Source organism: Triturus cristatus, chromosome 10, assembly GCF_964204655.1.
Source record: "Triturus cristatus chromosome 10, aTriCri1.1, whole genome shotgun sequence".
Lineage (NCBI taxonomy): Eukaryota > Metazoa > Chordata > Amphibia > Caudata > Salamandridae > Triturus > Triturus cristatus.
The window spans coordinates 617361940-617386815 of record NC_140593.1 but is presented as its reverse complement, the minus strand read 5'-3'; the positions used below and the strand labels follow the sequence as shown (position 1 = coordinate 617386815).

The 24876-nt window shown below is 50.3% G+C and overlaps 1 protein-coding gene across 1 annotated transcript in view; it reads left to right on the top strand.

Moving 5' to 3' along the window:
* CCNF (cyclin F) overlaps positions 1–24876 on the top strand; it is a 141609-nt gene that overhangs the window by 95719 nt on the left and 21014 nt on the right. The window contains exons 14-15 of the mRNA XM_085632146.1: positions 21549–21648; positions 23724–23857. Coding sequence (XP_085488272.1) covers positions 21549–21648; positions 23724–23857 — 234 coding nt within the window. The remainder of the gene's footprint in view (positions 1–21548; positions 21649–23723; positions 23858–24876) is intronic.

The following is a 24876-nucleotide window of genomic DNA, read 5'->3' as shown; positions in this document are numbered from 1 at the left end:
CGCCCCCAAAAGCAGAGCTCAAGAAATTATACTGGAGTTGGGTGATTGCAAAAAGAAATTTAAGCTCCCATGGTGGCAGTAGAACTCTTGAATTTCTTACGTTCAAAGATGTAGTGTGTTACGAGCCTTACCTCGACATAATTCAAAAGCCATATGACCGATCCCTTTATCTTAAGTTTAGGATTGGCACTCTTCCGGTCCGGGAGCTGACTGCACGATGGAAACCACCCTCCCAGAAAATCAACATTTTGCCCTTTTTGTGAGTCCATAGTTGAGTCAATTGCACATGTTTTATTTGCATGTCCTAAATATAAAATCCCAAGATCCTATTGGCTTAAACCCCTATGCAAAACTCTGGGCACACGTGACCACTGCATAGCTCTGCGCATTCTGAAATCAGACGCTCGATCTTTGCACGTCTGCGCCTTATCGAAATTCCTGAGGTGGTCTTTGCTGATAAGAACGAAAGCCCTCATAGCCCTTATTTAAGCCGGATGATTGATTTTATTCCCTATGTATATCCCCTTTTTTAAATTCTTATTTATTATGTCTACATGTATTGTTTAAAAAAAAAAAAAAAATTCCTCTGTTTATCTTGGGATGCATGATTACTATTGTATCTTTATGGCTTGTTTTTTGGTCCCACAAACTCTGTTTTGTATGTTACATTTGTATACGCTTTTCAAGATATGTTTTTATCGAAATAAAGCTTATTTCAATTTCATTTCAATTTGAAAGTGGTAAGGCGTGAAAGGTTGTGATGAGTGACCTGTGGCCACCAAGCGCAGGAAGCGAGCCACCCTGTCATAAAGGTTTCAACTTATTATTACTATTACCCAAATACAGTAATATGCAACTGAAAAGTGAACTGTCAACCTTAGTGGAGTGCCTTATCCATTTTTAAAATTCATCAAATCAATATGTACGTTATTTCATACATCCTTAAACTGCAGTAAAAAGTAGGATTTCCTTTAATCATAAACATGGGGAATGTTAGAGCTAAGAATCTCATTTATAAAAGCTCTGCAAATTAAAACAAAACGGGCACCAATTTATTGCAATGATATTGACTCGTTCTTCTCCTGCCACACTAAGGTTGTTATTAAAACGCAAGCATTTTTATAGTTGTAAATAACAAGGGTTATAATATTTCAACGCAAGGACGTTTGTTTAAAAGGACAGAGAAGATGTGGTTCCAGGAGAGTGTGTGACATTTTTTCAGGTATGAGACCCTTCCAACAGAGTGCAACAAGAACAAAATGCACACACTGCACCACTTAACAGGTTATCAAAATGTACACTTCAGTTGGTAAAATCTGACAGTGTAATTCCATCACATTACATGTCCCTGGCCTTAGGGGCCGTCACATGATCTGAAATAAAATCCTTTTATACCCAAGGCTGCTCTCGTGACAGATGACGCTCAAAGGCTTTTAAATTGCACATGTTCTTTTACACACATGTTAATGAAATCTGCTCTTCCTGCCTCCTACTCTACATGCGCTGCAGTACACAGCACAGGAAAGGAGCGTGATTACATGTCATAGCAGTTCCAATGCCATTATTACAGTGCTGGCCCGAACATATCAAACAAAACGTTAGGCTGCTGGAGGCCAAAGTGGAGTACACAGTTAATACACTGAGTAAGTGCAGGACCCCATCTTTCCCCCCTGCCTACTTTTTGAAGCGCGAACACAGGTCTTTTTTTCATGAAAAAAGCAGAAGCCCAACACAAAACTCGATCGACACAGCAATTTGAGAAACTCACTATGTTTTACATTAACGTATGCCCCCCTCAGCACTCCAGAACCCTAGGTCGCTTGCCCCCCAGCACTCACCTGATGTCCAGGGTCACTGCTCCCAGGCCCTTCCGAAGGCCACCAAAGAAGACTTTCTCGCGCTCCTCTAGGCCTTCTGTTGTTCCTGAAACTCTCCTTCAAGTAGCCGATGACGCAGGTGACGCTAGAGCTCAACGGGTGCAATTGTCTGAAGCATGCCCTCTCGGTCTGCCTACTGGCCCTTTTTTCATGTCTACAGCCTGTCTCTACCCCTGCCCAACTATCTTTTACCTGCATTGCTACGGGCGGGGGGTAGTTAGCAAGAAACTGGGGGGAGAAACAATGACATGCAGCTGCCATTAGTGCCGCAGGTCCTGGCCAATCCTGGCAGTGCAGCGCCAGGATTGGATCGGGCAGAGGAACCCAGCGCTCATTCTGAGTGCAGGGAGCTGCGGCTGCCCGTACCCCCTCTTCTTTCTATACACAGAGTGTGATGGGCTTAAAGTGCACATGTCAGGCTGGTCGCAGAAAGGCAGTCGGCCAACCCGACATGGGGACATTTAAGTGCAAGTGTCTGATGCCCAGGAGGTGAGCTTGTTGCATTTTTAAGCCCCACCCACTCATCTCTAAGCAACCGGCTTGTGGCCGATTAAACAAAATACATACACAACACCCACAACCGGTGAATGTATGTTTACTTATATTAAATTCAAGGGCAGTGGTGGGCAAATATAGAGGGGCAACGCCCTAATAAAGGAGCCGCCGCTGTTAATGATAGAAGTGTACATTTAGTGGATGTGTGGAGGGATATCAAGCCTAATGCATAGGTGGATACTTCTCTCTCTCAACCTCATAGGCAATATTTCTGAATTGATGTTTGTCTAGTGTGCTGATTGCCTCATCTCCCCAAATTCAGTATATCTGAAAGAAACACGTTAGTTAGATTCCTCACCTTAGAATATCCCCAGGCGTCAGACTGGATCCGGAAGATTTTTCGTCAGCAATACCCCTTGCGCGTCGCTAGGCGTCGTCTGCGGCTCCGCGTCCGTCGTCGGCGTCGTGCGCAGGAATGACGTCGTCGGAGTACTTAGACGCCGCCCTCGCGCGCTGACGTCAGTTCTTCTTTTTTCCGCGCCAGTAAGCGCAGATCCGGGAGAGCTACCCCTTTAGTCATTTTTTGACTAACTTTTTCGATCCTTTTTGATCTTGTCTCGACTCCGGTGCCGGTAGGATGCCTGGTTTTAAAGCCTGTGCTGACTGTAGCCGCTTGATGTCGGTTACGGACCATCACCGCCGGTGCCTTTACTGCTTGGGCCTCGACCACGACGCGGAGTCGTGTTCGGACTGCAGGGCCCGGACCTCGAAGGCTAGACGGGAGCGGTCCCGTAAGCTTCTCGAGATTCGCCACTCGGCTCCGCGCCCCTCTCGATCCCGGTCCAGGAGGAGGTCCAAGGATTGGTCGTGGAGCCGCAGCCGACGTCATCGGTCGTCGGGATCCAAGTCTTCGGGTAAGTCGAAGCACTCCAAGAGGCGACACCGCTCTTCGGACTCCCCTCGCCGGTCGCGCGACTCGGCCGAGGGTCAGGGTGGTTCCACCCCCACGGCTCCGGCGGAGCCGCAGGCGCCGCGCAAGTCCCCATACCCACCTGTCCCTGGGACTGACGCGACGCCGGCGGAAGTCAGTGCCTTCCTCTCGGCCATGAGGAGCCTGGCTCCGCCGTCGACTCCCGCTGGTGCGCCTTCGGGCCCCGCGGACCCGACTGGGCAACCTTGCCTGCCGGCGGCTCTGGCGCCGTCGACGGCTCCGGCCTCGACGCTGCAAGTGCCCGAGGGACCCGTTCCCGAGTCCCCGCCGACGCCGGTCGACCTCGACACGCCTCCTCCGCCGGCGTCGACACCGGTACCACCTCCGACTCCGCTCGGCATCGAGCCCCGGTTCAGCCCCGGTCCGGGCCCGGCGCCGATACGGCGTCGATGGACGCCGCGTTCGGCGCCGCTGGAGACACATTTTGTCTATCGCCCGGCTCCGATCCTTCCTCCTGCATACCAGGAATCGGATGATGGGGACAACTGGGAAGGATCCGAGGATCCTATGGCCGTTCAGGCTCAACTGTCCCAGGACTGGGCAGATGAACTGGGGGAGGCCAGTGGCCTGGATACCTCTCCAGACACTGGATTCATCTCTCCTCCGACTGTGGCTTCGGAGGAGGGTGCTGCTTTCTCTGTGGTGCTGCGCAAGGCGGCCGCAGCCCTTGGGCTCGAGCTACCTGCCGTGGCTGTGAGGACGAACGTCCTCACTGAGGTGCTTCAGTCTGCAGCAGGCTCCACTGAGCCTCTGCTGCCATTCAAGAGGCCCTCACTGACGTTCTGCAGGGCACCTGGTCCAAGCCCTCCACAGTTCCTCCTGTGGACAGGAACGTCGCCAGGCGCCACCGCCCTGCTCCGGGCGACCCCAGTTTTCTGTCCCAACACCCTACCCCTGAGAGTCAGGTTATCCAGGCCTCTACCTCCCAATCCTCCTTCCCGACTGCTCCGCCGGACCGGGATTCCAAGAGGCTGGAACAGTTTGGCAAAAAGCTGTTCTCCTCCCTTAGTTTGGGCCTGCGGTTTTTGAACACCGCCTGCCTCTTGGACCGTTATTCCCACTCTCTGTGGGATGCGGTGGAGGACGTGCTGCCCCTGTGTCCGGAGGAGGTCCAGACACGACTTACCCAGGCTCTGGCCGATGGGAGGGATGCAGCGCGACATGCTATCCGATGTGGGCTTGACACTACGGACTCGCTGGATAGGGCGATTTCTACCTCAGTGGCGCTTAGACGTCACGCCTGGCTGCGGTCCACATCCTTTCCGGGCGATGTCCAGAGCACCCTCATGGACATGCCCTTTGATGGCACTCGCCTTTTCGGCGAGAAAGCGGACAGTGCGCTGAATCGCTTTAAGGACTCCCGGCTACGGCCAAGTCCTTGGGCCTCTCGGCCCCGCGGTCGCAAACTTCCGCTTTTCGCCCCTTTCGTGGCCAAGGAAGGGGTGCCTCCTCACGTACGCCTAGCCACCAGCCGCAGAACCAACCTGCGTGCGGTCGCGGACGTGGTTTCCGCCGAGGCGGTTCTGGAGGACGACGAGGTCAGCCCACATCCACCCCGGCAGCCTCCGCCTCAAAGCCTTCCTGGTCCGAGCTTTCAGGCCCATTCCACGCCAGTGGGCGGCAGAGTTCGCCATCACCTGCTCCACTGGCGGTCCATCACATCGGACAGGTGGGTGCTGCAAATCGTCCGAAGGGGCTACTCCCTCCCCTTCGGGACGACCCCTCCAGCCATGCCACCGCAGCACCACCGTATCTCGGGGGATCATTTGAATCTTCTCCACGAGGAAGTTTCGGCCCTCTTGGCCAAGGGGGCCGTCGAGCGCGTTCCGAGCCCAGAAGTAGGTCGTGGTGGTTGTTCCCACTACTTTCTGGTTCCCAAGAAGGGCAAAGGGGGCCTACGCCCTATCTTGGACCTCCGGAACGTCAATGCCTTCCTCCGGAAGGAAAGGTTCAAGATGTTAACTTTGGCTCAGGTTCTAGCTGCCCTAGACCCTGGAGACTGGATGGTAGCGTTGGACTTGCAGAACGCATATTTCCACATCCCCGTCCTGCCGGCCCACCGGCGTTACCTGCGGTTCACGGTGGGCACAGAGCACTTTCAGTTTACCGTGCTCCCCTTCGGCCTCACCAGTGCCCCTCGGGTGTTCACGAAAGTGATGGCGGTGGTCGCAGCTCATCTGCGCAGATCAGGGGTTCCAGTCTTCCCCTATCTCGACGACTGGTTGTTGAAGGCGGGCTCGCCCCAGACAGTCGTCTCCCACCTCCAGACTACGGCGGATCTCCTGCATTTGCTGGGATTTTCCATCAACGTGCCGAAGTCACACTTGAGTCCCTCTCAGAAGCTCCTCTTCATCGGAGCGGTTCTCGATTCGGCGCAGTTCCGGGTCTATCCGCCGGAACAGCGGGTCCGGGATATACAGGCCCTGATTCCCATCTTTCGGCCTCTATCCTGGGTTTCGGTCAGGCTAGTGTTGCGGCTTCTGGGGCTGATAGCCTCCTGCATCCTACTAGTGCATTACGCCAGGCGGCGCATGCGGGCTCTGCAGTGGGACCTGAAGTTTCAGTGGGCCCAGCATCACGGCAACCTGTCCGACCATGTCTTGATCTCGGAGGGCACTGCACAGCAGTTGCGGTGGTGGCTCACGGACCGCGATTGGGTCAAGGGCAAGAGCCTCTCCCTTCCCCAACCAGAGCATGTCGTAGTGACGGATGCGTCCCTCCTGGGATGGGGTGGCCATATGGGAGAGGCGGAGATCAGAGGCCTCTGGTCTCCGGCGGAGTCTCGTCTCCACATCAACCTGTTGGAGTTGAGAGCGATCCGACTTGCACTGAAAGCCTTCCTTCCCTCTGTCAGGGGAAGTGTCGTGCAGGTGTTCACGGACAACACCACCGCCATGTGGTATTGCAACAAACAGGGCGGGGTGGGGTCGTGGACCCTTTGTCAGGAGGCTCTGCGCCTCTGGACGTGGCTGGAACACCAGGGGGTCACCCTAGTGGTTCAACATCTGGTGGGCTCTCTGAACGCCAGAGCAGACGAACTCAGCCGCCGGTGCATGATGGATCACGAATGGCGTCTGAACTCCGAAGTGGCGCAAGGTCTCTTTCAGCAGTGGGGAGAGCCTTGGTTAGATCTATTCGCCACCGAAGAGAACGCGCAATGTCAGCTGTTCTGCGCGTTGGAGTTTCCAAGGCGGCACTCGCTCGGCGACGCTTTTCGTCACGAGTGGAGTTGCGGTCTGTTGTACGCCTTTCCGCCTATACCACTTCTGCCCAGAGTGCTGAAGAAGATCAGGCACGACCGGGCCCAAGTCATCTTGGTGGCTCCGGATTGGGCACGGAGGTACTGGTATCCCGAGCTACTCAGTATGTTGACCGATCCTCCGATACGTCTGCCCCTTCGGGAGGATCTTTCGTCGCAGCAGCAGGGGACGGTCCTCCACCCGAACCTGTCCAGCCTCCACCTCCATGTGTGGAGATTGAGCGGCGGCAGTTTATGCCTTTTGACTTGCCTCCTGAAGTCTGTGATATCATTCTGGCAGCCAGGCGTCCCTCCACAAAGACGGTATACGCCTGCCGGTGGAACAAATTTGTGGCATGGTGCACAGCAAAGGCTGTGGATCCCCTTTCCGCCCCTCTTTCTGAGGTTCTACTGTTTCTTCTTTCTTTGGCCCGGCAGGGCTCTGCCCTGGGCACCCTGAGAGGTTATCTTGCTGCCATCTCTGCCTTCTTGCGGCTTCCTGATCAGCCTTCTCTTTTCAAGTCCCCTGTAGTTACACGCTTTCTAAAGGGCATTACTCACACGTTCCCTCCTGTCCCTTTTGTAATGCCTCAGTGGGACTTGAATCTTGTTCTCCCATTTCTAATGTGCGCTCCCTTTGAGCCTCTTCATAATTGTCCTCTTCGTCTGCTGACGCTTAAGACTGCTTTTCTGGTAGCCATCACCTCGGCTAGACGGGTGAGTGAGCTCCAGGCTTTATCTTCAAAACCTCCTTTTCTCTCTGTTCATCCGGACAAGGTTGTCCTTCGACCTCGTCCCTCTTTTCTTCCGAAAGTGGTGACTCCATTTCATCTTGTGAAGTCTGTCACCTTGCCCACCTTCTTTCCGCATCCTTCCAAAGAGGAAGAGAGGCTCCACCGTCTGGACCCAAAACGTGCGCTCTCCTTTTATTTGGACCGCACAAAGCCGTTCCGGGTGGACGACCAGCTTTTCGTTGGATACGTGGGTGCTAAGAAGGGGAAATCTGTGCACAAACGGACCATCTCTCGGTGGGACGTTTTGTGCATCAAAATTTGTTACTCCTTGGCAAAAAAGGACCCTCCTGTTGGGCTGCGCGCCCATTCTACTCGGGCCACAGCGGCTACTACTGCTTTGGGACGGGGTGTCCCTTTGCAGGACATCTGTCAGGCGGCGACGTGGGCTTCGCTACACACGTTTGCCAGACATTATTGCCTTGACAGCCAAGTCCGGAGGGATGGCTTCTTTGGCCGTTCTGTCCTCCAGGACTTTCTGGTGTGATCTTGGTTCGCAGACCCACCACCGGGGATGGTATTGCTTGGGTATCTATTCTAAGGTGAGGAATCTAACTAATGTTTCTTACAGATGCATCGTTACCGAAGGTAAGTAACTTGTTCATCTTCCACCCTTATCATTCTGCAGTAGAATTAATATGGGAGTATAATGGCGTTAATAACACTAAACCATATCCATACTGCTTTCCCAAATATATACTAGAACGGAATGATTACGTCCAATATTGGCAAACACAAATCGCTGACTTCTTTCAAACCCACAGAGGATCAGCTAAAACATCTGTAGTATGTGATACCGTGAAAGCTAACTGGGCATAACTCAGTCTTTTGGAACTCCGATCCAAAGAGCAGAAAACACAAATAGCGGGCTTCATTGAAACCCACCGAGGATCAGATAAAACATCTGTAGTATGGGACACCATGGAAGCTTACAGGGCATAACTCAGTTTTTTGGTATTCCGATCCAACAAGCGGAAGAGGAAGAGCTACTACGAAAACTGAATAGATAAATTCAGGTACACAACGGTTATTATATATTTCTCTTCTATAAAGCGTAGCAAATGCGTGCAAATAGTGGCTCTTCACGGGTGCATAGCACACTATTGACAGCAAAATTTAATTGAAAAAGCCTTCCACACAAGTAAAAATCTTTGAAATGGGAGTAAAATCCGGTAAATTATTCGCTTGTATAAGCTGATGTGATGATTTTAAGATCACAATTACTTAAATAAGTGATTAAACAGGAAAAATGTTATAAACGCTTAGTAATCTGATCTATTTTTGAAAACTACAACTCATAGTTGTCTCTGGGAGCAGTAACTATACATTTATTGTAAGAGTATCTCAAAAGTACTAATCTACCCAAATTGGATCATAGTGGCAATGAAATACTCAATTCTGAATTCCCACTAGAGGAGGCTTTAACTACCATTCCTAGTTTGCCAACAGGCAAGGTTCTTGGACCCGATTTTAGATTTGTGCAGAAGTATACAAAATACTAGCTAATATAGTCTTTCCATTATTCTTGGATCTACTCGAGGAAATTCAAACCCAAAAAAATTGCACAAAGCAATTACACCATATTCCATAGAAATGATAAACCCATTGGAGTGTAGCTCCTACTGTCCTATACAACCTGTGGTACTTGACAAAGCTATGTATTTTCACCAGTTTAGTATGCGCTATACACTGAGCCGTATATCTGGAGATACAAAAAAAAATACCCAGTAGTATCTCCTTTAACAGTTTATGCCAACTATGTATTGGTATTCTCACATCGTATTAATCCTACTCAGTAGTATAGAACAGGAAGTTCTGTAGTAGGGGATCTCTGTGTATAGTCATAATCTAGTGAATAGTCCCGCCCATGTGCGCGGACCCCGGAGCAATAAAAATAATCTCTTAAGTTGTCAAGCCATGCAGACCTGCATCTACACTTAAGAGAGAATTTCAAAGACAGATAATGCAGCCTATATCCACAGGCTACACTGTCCAGTACTTCAACTAGAAAGAATTCCACCAACAACCACCAACAGCACTGCCTGTCCAGTTTTTTTTTCAGAGAAAAACCTGCCTCTTCCAGCGAAAGCCTCTGGAATGATAGAGAGGAAGGAATGGACAGACAAGCCTCATAGGCTGCCATTATGTGGCTCAAAACAGGATACTGTGCCTTTAAGAAAACTTTCCAGGACTTTTCCAGTATCCCAGAATGCACAGCAGGTCCCTTTTACTTTCTGTTCTTTTTTCCGGCTCCTGCTAGCAGGACCCTGGAGCATTGAGCTCTCCCTTTTCAAGGGTTTATTGTGATTTTTGTCAAATTTTCAAGTGTTTTAGTGTTGGGACTTCCTTCTGGTGTTGTCAACATGCCTGGCTTGTTTGACAAGTGCCCGGAGTGCGATAGGAAGAAGGCCAAGTCAGACCCACACAAGGTGTGTATAGGCTGCCTTCCCCAGTCCCATGTGCCGGAAGAGTGTGAGATCTGCCACTCGTTCTCAGCCAGGACCCTGAGAGAAAGAATTAAGATTAGGCTCCAAGTCCTGGAGGACAGAAGGCTGAAGGCACAAGGTGGGTCAGGAGGGGCTGATTCTGCCCATGCTGAGACCTCTGGGGGGGCTCCCCAGGGGCAGGAAGACCGGCAAACACCCCCATTCTCCACCGGCATCGATGACGTAGACTACGGCGTCGAGAGGGATGACTACGGTCTGTTCGCAGTCTCCCCAGGGCTCTGGGGAGAAACGACGTCTACGTTCAACGTCGAGGGAGCTGATCTGGCAGCCGTCGACGACTTCGTCAGCGTCGACGCTGTCAACGTCGCCGTCGAGGCATTGACGTCGAGATCAGGCCCGGCGTCGGCGCTCACCGTCGAGGGGAGATCGCCGGCCGCCGTCGACGAAGAGACGTTCGCAGTCGAGCCGTTCGCCGTCGAGGAGGCGATCGACGTAGAGGAGGGATTCATCGACGTCGAGAAGGCGCAGGGGGTGCCCGGACACCAGGAGTCCCCGGGCTCGGGGTACTCAGTGGTATATACGCCACCTCCACCTCCACCTCCTCCTCCTCCTGCTATTCCGCCTCGCAGGCCTTCGGGACCACCACCGGTTCCGGCGCGATCGGTCTCGTTGCCCAGGTATCCGCCGCCGCCACAGGGAACGCCTAAGCCGCGGCGCCAGGGTAAGCCATCGTTGCCGGGCCCGGCGAGGCCGGCGGACAGACCGAAGCCAAGGAGATCCCGCTCCGGACGGAGAGGGAGATCGCGGAGCCGTGGGCGTTCGTCGTCCACATCGAGGCGACTCCACAGGAGGCGCAGATCCAGACCGCGCACTCTATCATCTGCCAGGGACTTCTCACCGACGCTGTCGGACTCACCCGGGACGAGGGTGTCGCCAGTTGACGATCTGGTCTCCGTCCAGGAGGTATACTGAGGGGTGCAGCCAAGTTGGGAATCACGGTGACTGTACCGACACCTACGACGTCTGTGATATTCGCGACGCTGCACAAGAAGCACTTGTCTCGCCCCCTGCTGCCTCTCGTGCCGGGACTGGTGGAGCCCGCTATGGAGTTGTTCCTCACTCCGGCAGTGACGAAATCCGCCCCCTCCCGGCTTATGAAGAAGTATCGGGCCCCGGACCCGACCTTTTTGAGGACGGACCCTAAGCCGGATTCAGTCATTGTGACGGCGGTAGGAAGCAACATGCTACCACCCCTTCATCGACAGTTCCGTCCGACAAGGAGAGCCGATGGCTAGATTCGGCGGGAAGGAAGGTCTGTGGGACGGCTGCTACCACCATGAAGGCGGCTGGTGCCGGGGCTCTGTTGGGGCGTTACGACCGTGCCCTGTGGGAGTCTCTCCAGCAGTACGCGGAGCTGCTGCCTCGCGACAAGAGGGAAGACTTCGTGGAGACCTTGCGCGAGGGGATGCTGGTCTCAAACCAGGTGATCAGTGCGGCAGCGGATGTGTCCCTGCTGGCGGCGCATGGGGTACTGTCATGGCGTCCACCACCAACGACGTCGCGCGTGGCTTCGCCTTACCTCGCTCAAGCCGGAGGCTCAGCATAGAGTGGCCAATCTGCCTTTCTCGGGGGAGACCCTGTTCGGCCAGCATGTGGACAACGAGATGGCCCGCATGAAGACGGAGGCAGAGACCCTGACGGCTGTCGGGTTGGAGAAGCCAGAAAATAAGAAACGCCCGTTCCAGAGACGGTTCGGGTCTGCGGGCAGAGGTCGTGGCCAGGCCTCGGGACAGCAGCAAAACCAGCAGCAGCAGTTCCGTAAACCCTTCCAGAAACGCCAGAAGGGTAGAGGGGGCCAGCAGTCCGCTGCGGCTACCAAGGGCCCGGCCGGGTCGCGGCCCTGAGCATCTACTTCCTCTGCAACAGTTACCCACTCCAGTGGGGGGAAGCATTCAATTTTTTCCGGCAGAGTGGAGAAAAATTACTCAGGACAAGTGGGTGCTGAATATTGTTTGCAATGTATACAGTCTTCGGTTCATCAGGCCGCCTCCAGCGATTCCGCTGGTAAGCTTGCGGTATCAACTGCGAGAGCTCCAGGCGGAGGCAGACATCCTGTTACGGAAAAAGGCGGTGGAAGACGTACCTCTGTCTCAAAGGGGAAGAGGTCTGTACTCTAGTTTCTTCCTGGTTAGCAAGAAGGACAAGAACGAGTTCAGGCCCGTTCTGGATTTGCGGAAAGCAAACAAATGGATTCGCAGAGAAGTTTTGCATGCTGTCGTTGCATCAGATTTACCCTCAGCTGCAACAGGGAGACTGGCTCTGTGCCATAGACCTGCAAGATGCGTACTTCCATGTACCCATTGCACGGAAACACAGGAAGTTCCTGCGATTCCAAGTCTGCGCCAATCATTATCAATACACAGTACTGCCATTCGGGCTAAAGTCTGCACCCAGGACCTTCTCGAAGTGCATGGCAGTGGTAGCGGTGCACCTGCGAAGGAACATGGTGTTTGTCTACCCGTACCTGGACGACTGGTTGATCAAGGCCTCATCTTTTTCGGAAGCGCAGGCGCACTTCCGGAGGACGTGCGCTCTCTTGAACAAACTGGGGTTACACGTCAACATGTCCAAATCTGTCCCGACTCCGGTCCAGTGCATACAGTACTTAGGGGGCCTCCATCGATACGCGGTCAGCAAGCGTGTCTCCTTCGGAGGAGAGACGGTTATCGCTCCTTCGGAAGGCTCAGGACCTCATGGCCGCTCCATCGGCGACAGTGAGGAAGGTGTCTTCGCTGCTGGGGTCGATGGCCTCCTGTATCTTCCTCACTCCGCACGCACATGAGACCACTGCAGGAGTGCTTGGAGGATCAATGGGATCAGAGAACAGGTTCTTGGGACGACAAGATCCGGCTGTCTCTACATGCTCTTCAGTCTCTGAGATGGTGGTGTTCAGCGGAGAATCTCCTCAGGGGGTTCCCTTCCACAAGGACATTCCCGAGACGAGTATCGTGACGGATGCGTCTCTCCAAGGTTGGGGAGCGCACTCCGGAGACTTACAGATACAGGGAAAGTGGTCCCTGGTGGAGTCGACGTACCACATCCATTTCCTGGAACTCAGAGCCGTGTACTTGGCATTGAAGGCCTTCCATCCGTCCTTCCAGACCAACTCGTTGCTGATACAGACGGACAATACAACCACGATGTATTACCTCAACAAGCAAGGGGGGTCGAGATCGCGCACTCTGCCGCAGGAGGCGATCTGGCGCTGGCTTCTGGCCCGGGGACTGATGATCACGGCCACACATCTGCCGGGGGTGCAGAATGTTCAGGCGGACGCGCTGAGCAGGCTGCTTCAGGAGAACCACAAATGGGTCATAAACAACGAGGTACTAGGAGAAGTCTTCGCAAGGTGGGGGACTCCAGACGTAGATCTGTTCGCCACCGCCGAAAACAGCAGATGCCGAGACTTCGCATCCAGGTACTACCAGAAGGGGACGCTGGGGAATGCGCTATGGATCGACTGGTCGAACAGCTTTCTGTACGCTTTTCCACCCATTCCCCTGATTCCGGCAGTGCTCATCAAACTGTCCAAGTCCGGGGAGCGGATGATCCTGATTGCCCCGGAATGGCCCAGGCAGTGGTGGTTCACGGACCTGCTTCACCGGTCTCTCCTTCCTCACATGCGGCTGCCGTGCAGGCCGGACCTTCTCACGAAGTCCGGGGGGCGGATGGTGCATCCCAACCTTTCGTCTTTGAGTTTGGCGGCATGGCTCCTGAGATAGTGCAATATGGCCATTTGAATCTACCAGAAGATTGTATGGGCATACTGAAGGAGGCTAAACGTCCTTCCACTAGGACTTCCTATGCTTACAAGTGGAAGAGATTCTGCATCTGGTGCAAATCCAAGAACTTTGACCCGACGACCTGTAAGGAAGTTGTCATCCTTCCATAACTTTTACATTTGGCGCAGTCTGGCCTTAATTTCCACTCCATTAAGGTTCATCTCGCTGCTTTGACTGCTTACAGGAAATGCCCTTCACAGACTTCCTTCTTTCAGATCCCTGTGGTCAAGGATTTTTTGGAAGGCTTGAAGGTGTTCCCTCCGGTCAGACTTCCCTCGCCTTCCTGGGAATTGAATGTGGTGCTGTCCAGATTGATGAAGGAGCCTTTTGAACCTATTCACAAGGCTTCGTTGCAGCACCTGTCCTGGAAGGCGGCGTTCCTAGTGGCCATTACATCGGCCCGCAGGGTGAGTGAACTTCAGGCGTTGTGTTGCCGAGAACCTTATACTGTCTTTCATGCTGCTAAGGTTGTTATGCGTACTCACCCTAAATTTCTTCCTAAGGTTATATCTGATTTTCATGTCAACCAGACCATAACTTTACCTACGTTTTTTCAGAATCCTTCTTCTCCAGCGGAAAGGTCTCTACATTCCCTGGACGTTAGGAGGGTGTTGAAGTTTTATCTTGATAAGACCAAAGATATTCGTAGGTCAGACCAATTGTTTATCAATTATGGCTCAGTCCGGACCGGTCTTGCTACCTCCAAACAGTCCATCTCTCGGTGGATTGTGTCCTGTATACAGTTGTGTTACCAAAAGGCTAATCAGACCTTAGGGGGTAAACCTAAGGCTCATTCCACCAGGGGCAAAGCTGCCACGACTGCTTTGCTGCGTGATGTTCCGATTGCAGAAATCTGCAAGGCGGCCACTTGGAAGTCGGTCCATACCTTTGCGGCGCATTACTGTCTGGATGCGGATGCCAGGGCAGATGCTCCGGTTGGGCAGGCTTCGCTGCGAAATCTGTTCGCACAGTAGTGGTTTTATTTTGTAATCTTCTCCACCGCCGTTTTTGTGTGGGGATGGGCTTGCCATTTTATTCACTAGATTATGACTATACACAGAGATCCCCTACTACAGAAGGAGTAGTTTCTTTTCTGTAACTCCAGTTCTGAGGTAGGGGTATCTCTGTTGTAGTCATAAGCGCCCGCCCTCCTCCCCGGTGGAGAGATGAATGTTAATATAAGGAATGCTACAGGTCTGGCGTGCTACGCCTTCAAAAAGAACTGAAAGTAAAAGGGACCTGCTGTGCATTCTGGGATACTGGAAAAGTCCGGGAAAGTTTTCTTAAAGGCACAGTATCCTGTTCTGAGCCACATAATGGCAGCCTATGAGGCTTGTCTGTCCATTCCTTCCTCTCTATCATTCCAGAGGCTTTTGCTGGGAGAGGCAGGTTTTTCTCTGTGGAAAAAGCTGGGCAGGCAGTGCTGTTAGTGGTTGTTGGTGGAATTATTTCTAGTTGAAGTACTGGACAATGTAGCCTGTGGATATAGGGTGCATTATCTGTCTTTGAAATTCTCTCTTAAGTGTAGATGCAGGTCTGCATGGCTTGACAATTTAAGAGATTATTTTTATTGCTCCGGGGTCCGCGCACATGGGCGGGACTATTCACTAGATTATGACTATAACAGATACCCCTACTACAGAACTGGAGTTACAGAAAATAAACTACTCCTTTTGCAGCGTGAATCTTTCTGGATTCACTATGCTGTGCATTATTCCGCCATCTAGTGATTGGGTCCGGAATTGTAGTATTTCTTGTTTTAGTTTTTTTTATTTTCGTGGCCCAGGTGGGCCTCGACATACCACCATTTGGTGTCCTTCGTGACACTGCGCTTCCTCCAGAAGCTCCCACCTTTGGTCGCCATCTTCAGATTCTTTTTTCTGCCGTTGGGTCTGGATCAACAGGAAGGAGCTCCAAGAACTTTGGAGAGAAGAATCGACGAAAGATTGGAATATTTCACCGGGGAAGACACCGGAGGCCAAGTAAGAAGAAACTCGACTACAGTTAAGAGAACTTCGAAGAATTCAACTTTTTACGAAGGGGAATGCGCATACAGGGGGCTCCCTGGGCGCGGTGATGGAGAAGACTCCGTTCAAATTCTGCACAAACTGCCACCACAAGTACGCGCAAAAGGACCAACACCCGGTTTGCAATCTCTGCTTGCCGCTCGACCATCGAAGCGAGGACTGCAACGCCTGTGCAACGTTCACCCTGAAGACTCTGAGTAAGGGAGAGACAGAGAAGAGAAAACTACAACATGCAGGGAACGCCCCCATCGCTACGAGATTTGGGACTCTCCAGAGGAGAGGAAGACAACGTAGCAGAAGGACCAGAAGACATCGTGGTCGTCGAGGTCGTAAAGAAAACATCGAAGGAGGTAAGAGCCGTCGAACCCTAAACCCTCCACTGATACTCGCAAAGGCGAGCCAAAGTCCTTGAAAGGAGCAGGGCCGTCGAAGCACTCAACGTCGACTACTGCATCCAGGGACAAACAGTCCGTCGGATCCTCTGAGAAGGACCCCCCAGACGGCAAAATCCCAAGACAAGGGAAAAGCGCCGAAGAGCAGCCATAAAAAAGAGGCCTTGATGTCGAAAGGCGAAGGCCCGAGACCGGTTTCGACATCGACAACCGCGAAGAGGAAGGTCGAGGCCTCCGAAGCCGATCACGCGGCAGAAATGGAGAAGAAAAGAAAGAGGCTCGAGGCCGAAATGGCTAACATCTTGCAACGCAAGAAAGACTTCGACGAAAAGGTAAAATTCTACAGCATACCGTCGAAGACTACACCCGAAACAGGAAAGGGCGTCGAGGAATTCGAAGCGCCGAACACATCTGAACCTGGAGAGGAACAGGAAGAGGACCTGTACTATGGGACAGGTGAAGGGGAAGAAGATGAGACTTCCCAAGAGTCGACTTATTCGGAGGCTCAAGACTTGCCGTGGGAAGATCTCGACGCCGAATCACCGGAAGAGGGTGTAGATTCATATCCGTCGAGGCCTTCGCCGCCGGACGATATAGGGATCTACAATCAAGTCAGCAAAAGGGCGGCTGAGACGTATGGAGTGCAGTTAGAGGAAGAGAAACCCCAGTCTTGCTTCTTCTTGGAGACCTTGCTGCCTTCACAGACTAAGAGCCAGTTCCTGCCCATGCTCCCAAGTGTGCTGGACCAGGGGAAAGAGGCATTCAAGGAGCCTGCCATGTGTAGAGCTGTGACTCCACGAGCAGAGAAAAAATATAAACGTTCTTCGAAGGACCCCATGTACATCAGATAGTCAGTCAGTACCAGCCGACTCCATTACATCCACAGCTCGGGAAAGAGCAAATATACCCACAAACTCTGGCCCTCCACCAGACAAAGAAAGCAAGAGGATAGACATGATGGGTAGGAAGATGGAAAGGAGTGCAGCCATACAATGTCGCATTGCCAACTCCAATGCGCTCATCAACAGACCAGCATACCAGCACTGGGAAGAAGTGGGAGAACTCCTCAAGCACGTACCAGAACAATACCAGAGAAGAGCAAGCCATCTGGTCGAAGAGGGGAAGAACATGGCTAATACATGTTTAAAGTCAGTCCTGGACTCAGCAGAGACATCGAGCAGGCAGATGATTCTGGGGATCGTAGAAAGGAGACATGCCTGGTTAAGAATTTCTGGTTTCAAGAATGAGGTCTAAAACAACATCCTCAACACACCCTTCAACGGGGAACAACTGTTTGGAGCACCAGTTGATGAAAAGTTGAACCAGCTGAAGAAAGATAACGAAACGGCTAGATCTATGGGGGGCTGCAGTTCCGAGGTATGAGAAGAGGAACACCTTCCAGGAGACCGACAGGCAGAGGAAATCATCAGCCTGGGGCAACACACCAAACCACCCAGCAAAGTTATCAAGGGGGTAACCAGGGACAGCAGCAGCAAAACTGGCAGTACCAGCCCCGAGGACAATCCTTTCGAGGGCGCGGCCGAGGAAGGGGTAACGGCCAGAGGGGAAGTCAGCCTCCCACAGGAAAGTGACTCACCAGCAGAAACAACGCACTCCTGGATGAGACCTCAGGAAGTGCTGAAAGAGACAGGACAAAAAACAGCAAAAAATCAAAAACTTCAACAGCTCCTCCAACACACATCACCGGTAGGAGGCAGATTAAGACACTTCCTCCAAGAGTGGAGGAAAATAACATCAGACAAATGGATATTAAACATCATACAATATGGGTACTGTATAGACCTGGAAAGGCCACCGCAAAACAGAAGGCGAAGAGGGCAGAGTGCGCACAACAAAAGAGCTGACACACTTGAGGGAGGAAGCAAGAGAATTGCTAAAGAAAAGAGCCATAGAAATTGTGCCACAAAAACAGGAACAAAGGGTATACTCAACCTATTTCCTCATACCAAAGGTAGACTGAACATTACGTTCAATTCTAGACCTCAGATTCCTAAACAGGTTCATAAAGACTCAAAAGTTCAAGATGACCTCCCTCCAAGAGGTCATACCTCAACTACAAAGAGGAGACTACATGGAAACTATAGACTTAAAGGACGCCTACTTGCACATCCCCTTCAACAGCAAACACAAACTCCTCCTCAGGTCTACAATAGGCACAAAACACTACCAGTTCACAGTGCTAGCTTTCGGATTAAAATCAGCACCGAGAGTCTTCACAAAATGTCTGGCGGCAGTAGCAGCACACTTAAGGAGGAAGGGGATACATGTATACCCATACCTCGACGACTGGCTGGTAAAAGCAAGCTCATACCATAGGTGCAGGAAGCACATAGTGATACTGACGCTGGCCCAACTGGGTTTTTCGATCCATTGGGAGAAAACGTCAATAGAACCAGAACTGAAAGTTCTTAGAAGCAGAAATCAACACCATACAATGCACGGTGATTCCGTGTGCAAAGAGGACTCTGGCTATATGCAAGGAGACGCATCTTTACCGCAAGGGGCAAGCTCTGACAGTGAGGACTGTGAGCAAACTGATGGGGAGGATGGCATCATGCATACATTTGGTACCAAATATTCGCCTATACATGAGGCCATTCCAAGAATGGATCCAGCAGCAATGGTCACAAGCGACAGGGAATTGGGAGGATCTAGTGGTTGTCACACACAGTACAGCAAGAAATAGCTTGGTGGAACCAGAAGAACTTAGCACAGGGGAGATCATTCACACAACCAACTCCAACTGTAACCATTACAACAGACGCCTCCCAGAAGGGGTGGGGAGCGCACACAAACCACCTCAAAGTAAGGGGGTTGTGGGGACATCAGGATGCAATAAAGCACATCAACTACCTAGTACTCAAGACAGTGTTCCTAGCCTTTCAGAAACTGCTGTACGGGAACAGAGTACTGATACAAACAGACAATACAACTACCATGTTCTAAATCAACAAGAAACAAGGAGGGACACCTTCAGTGACACTCACGGCTAGCGCAGGAAATATGGAGATAGGCAATCCCCAGAAAGATAGACCTGTTAGCAATACATCTACCAGGGAAGGACAATGTAGAGGCAGACTGGCTCAGCAGACAGACGTCAGCATCCCATGAATGGGAGATGAACCAACAGGAAATCCAGAAGGTATTCCACAAATGGGGGACTCCACAAATAGACCTCTTTGCAACACACCAAAATGCCAAAACTTTGCATCCAGAGTACCGTCCAAACAGTCCCGGGGAATGCGCTATGGAAACGCTGGTCAGGGACATTTGCATACGCTTTTCCACCAATACCACTACTACACAGAGTGCTGAACAAGTGCAGGTTCAGCAGCATGACGCTCATCCTGATAGCACCCCAATGGGCCAGGCAAACATGGTTCTCACAAATCATGGAGATGTCACAAACGCACGCACACAGGTTCCCCGCCAGGAAGGACCTGCTAACAATGCAAAACGGAAGAGTACTACACCCAGAACCAGAAAGCCTCAGCCTAGCTGCATGGCTCCTGAGGACCTAGAGTTCGCACACCTCAAATTACCGGCAAGTACGATGGCGGTACTCAGAGGCAAGAAGACCGACCACAAGGAAGTGCTACGTAGCAAAGTGGAAGAGATTCACCGAATGGTGCATTAGAGAAAATCTGCAAACAAAGATTACTAAGGAATCAACAGTACTAAGATACTTGCCGCATATACTGCAAAATAAGCTAGGCTACATGTCCCTAAGGGTCCACTTAGTGGCAACTGTGGCTTACACAAGAGGGGAAACAGTGAAAAATTTCTTCACATCCCAGGTGGTAAAAAGATTCCTAGAAGGTGCAAAAAGGATCGCTCCTCCATGCAGAATGCCAGCACCAGCATGGAACCTCAATGTAGTGCTCACACAGCTAATGAAAGCACCATTTGAGCCTATTCACAAAGCTACACTGCATATGCTCACACTAAAGACAGCCTTCCTAGTGGCTATCACATCACTACAAAGAGTAAGTGAATTGCAAGCGTTAACGCTCCAAGAACCCTACCTACAAATACACAGTGATAAGATTGTCATGAGAACGGACCCGCATTTCATGCCAAAGGTGGTGTCTAAGTTCCACATCAACCAGACAGTTCAAATACCAAGTTTTTTCCGTCCACGAGCACAGAAAGAGGCTTACACACACTGGACGCCAGGAGGGCAGTGATGCACTATATGGAAAGGACAAAAGAATGCAGAAAAACAAAGCAATTTTTTGTATCCTTCGCCTGCAGTTTTTTGGGACGACCGGTTACCAAAAATACAATTGCACAATGGATTGCACAAACCATTCTGCTCTGCCACAAACAGGCAGCTCAGCCATTACAAGGAGCAGTTCATGCTCACTCAACAAGGAAGAAAGGAGCAACAATTGCGTTTCTAGCAAACACACCTATCCAAGACATTTGCCAAGCGGCAACATGGTCTTCAGTGCATACGTTCACTGAGCACTACTGTGTGGATATCCAAATGAACAAAGAAGCGCAAGTGGGACATAAGGTCTTGCAACACATTTTCAGTAACCAATGCTCATCTTCCACCCAACCATCACTATGAGGAGAAACCGCTACAAAGTCGATGCACAGCATAGTGAGTCCAGAAAGATTCATGCTGCAAAACGTATAGTTTCTTACCTGTCGGTGTAGTTTAGCAGCTTGAAGACTTTCTGGATTCACTAGCGAACCCACCCTCCTCCGCCAGAAAGATGAGACAGGAGGATAAAAGGGGGGTAGAAGGTGAAAAGACTTTACAAGGATTAAATAAGAAAAGAAAGAAAAAAGAATCCGAAGATGGCGACCAAAGGTGGGAGCTTCCGGAGGAAGCGCGTCGACGCCACGAAGGACACCAAATGGTGGTATGTCGATGCCCACCTGGGCCACGAAAAAAAAGAGAAGAAATACTACAATTCCGGACCCAACCACTAGATGGCGGAATAATGCACAGCATAGTGAATCAAGAAAGTCTTCAAGCTGCAAAACTACACGGACAAGTAAACTATACGATCCTCTCTGGTGCCTGGGAAATTTAAATGTAAGGAATCTGTGGCTAGATCCAAAGTAAGGCGCTATCGAAAGTAACTTGTGCTACAGGTCCATTTTATGAGATGATTGCACTCTTGGACAGTTTGAAGGGGAGTATAGGTATTTGTTACTATTTTTCCACCATAGACCCGGTACTATTGTGGTCCAAGAAATGAATGATTGGGGCGTTAAAACTTGAAATACATACAGAAGAGAGCTGGGAATACAATATACTGGCTTTCAAATGGCAAATAGTATATTTGTTTCTGAATGGTGTTGAGTAGATACTTAGGCAAAACATTCACCACTTTCCCCAATAGGAAGCACTCTGTGAAGGGAGACTCGTTATTCCTATAGCTGACTTACTCACATGGATCTTTCTTTCAGCTTTCATGACGATGCCCCGAAAGATTATCGTCAAGTGTCTCTGACTGCAGTAAAACAGCGCTTTGAAGACGATTGCTATGATGAAATCAGCAGAGAAAAGGTAACTAGAATCCATATTTGTGGTCCGCATGGGCCATTAAAAATTAGTCGATTGATTGAAGGTGGAGAAAGGGTGTGATGAATCAAGCTTGGTTGTGCCCAACAACTAGTTCTGGCGATCTGGTTTTATTGCTTGCTATGGGGCTCCATACTCAAAGGTGGAAGCTAGCTCTTGAAGGTCATAAACCTTAATGTACTGCTATATACTCTCTGAAACAGAAGGCGCTTGTATGGCTCCGTCACACATTCACTCTACGTCCCAGCCCCTGGTAGTCCTCGTCTCCAGTTCTCTATGCTGACGTTAAGCCTTTGCAATTTGTATGTTACCTTACAGCATGCTCATTTGAAGGCACACGCTAGTCACGACTGTAAACTAAGTTTTTGGTTTGTGGCTCTATTGAAGGTCTTGTACTAGACTTTACAGGAGGTGCCCTCATGGGCATAAGCAACTCTTGCTCAGTGAGCCTGGCATGCCTCCCTCAATGACTTTCCCCTATCCCTTGTCCTATTCTGTATTTTTCTAATGGAAAAATATTCAAAGAACAGTCATGGTGGCAAACAGCCCTCCAGTTTGCTCATGGGCATGCTTTGGGGCATTTACTGATTACGGTCTAGTGCCCCTTCTAGATTTGAAATGGGACCTTCCCATTTTAGCCACCATATACTTTGAATGTGCTGCCTGAGAACCTCCCACCCCAAAAGGTGTTTTCTGCAATGTGCTTAAAATAGGCTGATATTATCCTCTTGGGTTGATGGTATTGATACTCTTCCTCATCAGATGCCAAGTGATAACTTCTTAACCCCTGATGTCTTCTCAATTTGGTTTGCTTTCAAACTAGCGAGTTTGGTGTCCCAGTTGAACTGGTTCATGATTGCTGGTTCCCTTGCTCCACTCTTTCTGCAATTTGTTATGTAACCCTCTTCATGATGAGGTTCATCTGGAGGCACTGAAAATACCCTTCATGGAATACGATTAGTCTTATGCTTTGATCGTCTGCCTTGTGCTTGGGAGGAGGGGGACTGAATTTTATGTGTGTGGTTAATTACCTTGTGCGATCTAAGTGGGGGGGGGGGGTTCTGCTGCACTTCATTTGGATGGCAAGCTGATGGATCTGACTTGTATTCCAGGTATACCATGGTCCACCTCATATGTTGTGCATTATGACTAGGCCTTAATGTAGGATCGTGAGTAAGTACACGGGTGTTCGTTTTATGAACAGAGGTTGTGCTAGACAAAATTGCCATGGTATACTAATCTGGATATCTTGTGTGTGGAGCAAGGCCACTACTCCAGGCTACATCATGTAATTCTCAGCACTCCTAGTGATAAAACAGTGCAAAAATACAAACCTTTGCTGTAAGGTAGCACAGACTGTGTTCTCCACCAGACACCTTGCTTCAAGTCTAATTTGTTGAATGCTACCCTCCACACAACTGAGTATCCATTGGTGATTGTTAGCTTTATTGCTTCTGCAGACTTGATGTGCTCCAATTGGGCTAGTGCTTGGTGCACTTGGAGGCTTTGGCATCCTCCATAAAAGCACAGGGTTTTTCTCACACTGTATAAGTGGTACTAATGTTATTTGCTGTGCATCTCTTCTTTAAAAGATTCAGCTTTTTCCTTTAAGTCAAACTGCTAGTTATCCTCTACACATTCTTAGCATGAGCTCTATGGACCAAATGAGATGGTGAAGGCTTTCTTTTTCCTTTAAATCGTTATACAGTTTTTTCCTCATTAGTTTGGCTGTGGAAGATGAGACTGGGTAGGTTATTGCCTGAGGAAGTGCATTACAATTCTGATCTCTAATAAGTCACTCTTGCTTTGTGTGTAGTCCAAAAAATATAGAGCAGTGTTTACTTCCACTGGTGGAGTATGCTTGTCTTCCTTTGTAATATGTGGGTCTGAGGTGGGGGAATAAGTTGGCATTTCCTGGCCCTTAGCGCAGGATTGAGCTTACCTGGACTGTATTGTCGTCGTCCAGGTGATGAATTACAGCCTGCTGTATACGTTGCTAGGAGTGAGAGCATGGCTGATGTAAAGCTGTTGCTTACCCGGGCTGTGGTGTTGTCGCCCAGGTAATGGATTACAGCCAGCTGTGTGCATTGCTTGGCGTAAAGCAGGAAGAGGAACCGGAGCCTAGCGCACCGCTCACCAGCAACTTTGACGTACAGGCCTTCCTCTGCTCTCCCTCTGGAAAGAAAACCAAAAGGCAAGTAAATGTGTATAGCATTCTTAAAACCTTTTTAATTTTGCATTTGTCGTCTGCGAACCCCCAATGACGGGTGATGGCTACTTTCTCAGCAGTGGTTTTGTATGTTTTGTTCTGTGGCAAATTCCATAAATCGAGAGCAAGGGCTTGGAATTCTGACCATGTTTTAGTAACATCTTTAAGACCTATGTGTAAAGATTTTTACTTTAGTTTGAACCCTAAAAGCTGTTAGGGCTCCATTGATCCTTCGGTGCATTGCCTATAGTTTTCTGACACCCATCGGCCTGCCGTGATTGGTTTTGGGCATCAAAGAAGACAGGCAAATGTACAATGTAGTTCTGAAATATTTTTTTTAACAAATGTCAGAAGATAAAACCAGAAATGCAGTACAGTGGTAATAAATCAATCAAAGCAGCCCAAAGGCGTGTCAAACCAATTAAACATTGATATGCTGTGAAATCCGATGTAGTGTTCTCAATGCTGTGAATGTTTGAGAATTGTTTACTCAAGGTATCAAGGCTGTAGTATCTTATGCAGAATAGCATGTTGATGGGTGGGATATTATGACTTGACCTTTTCATTTAAATATGGTGTTAAGATTATCAATCAGCAATTTGAAGAGCGCTGCTTATCACCCATGAGGGTATCCAGGCACTTTTGGGGGGGGGGGGGGGGAGCTGCTGCTGGGAGATCAGTAGAACATCCAGGTTTCTAGGCCATTTCTGAACTTCTGTAGGGTGGATGCATTCCGTAGGTGGAGTAAGAGGTCATTCCAGGTCTTGGCGGCCAGGTAGGAGAATGTGTGGCCACCGCTCCTGCTTTGTGGAAGTGGGGCGTGTATGCAAGAAAGTGGGAGGCGGACCGTAGTTGTCTGCCGGGTTGTTGGAAGTTCAGTCTGTGGTTGAGGTAGGCTGGTCCTTTGTTGTGCAGGGCCTTGTAGGCGTGGGTCAGCAGTTTGAACTGGCCCCTTTTTTGGATGGGGAGCCAGAACTGTACATTGCCTTCCCCCCAAACCCTTC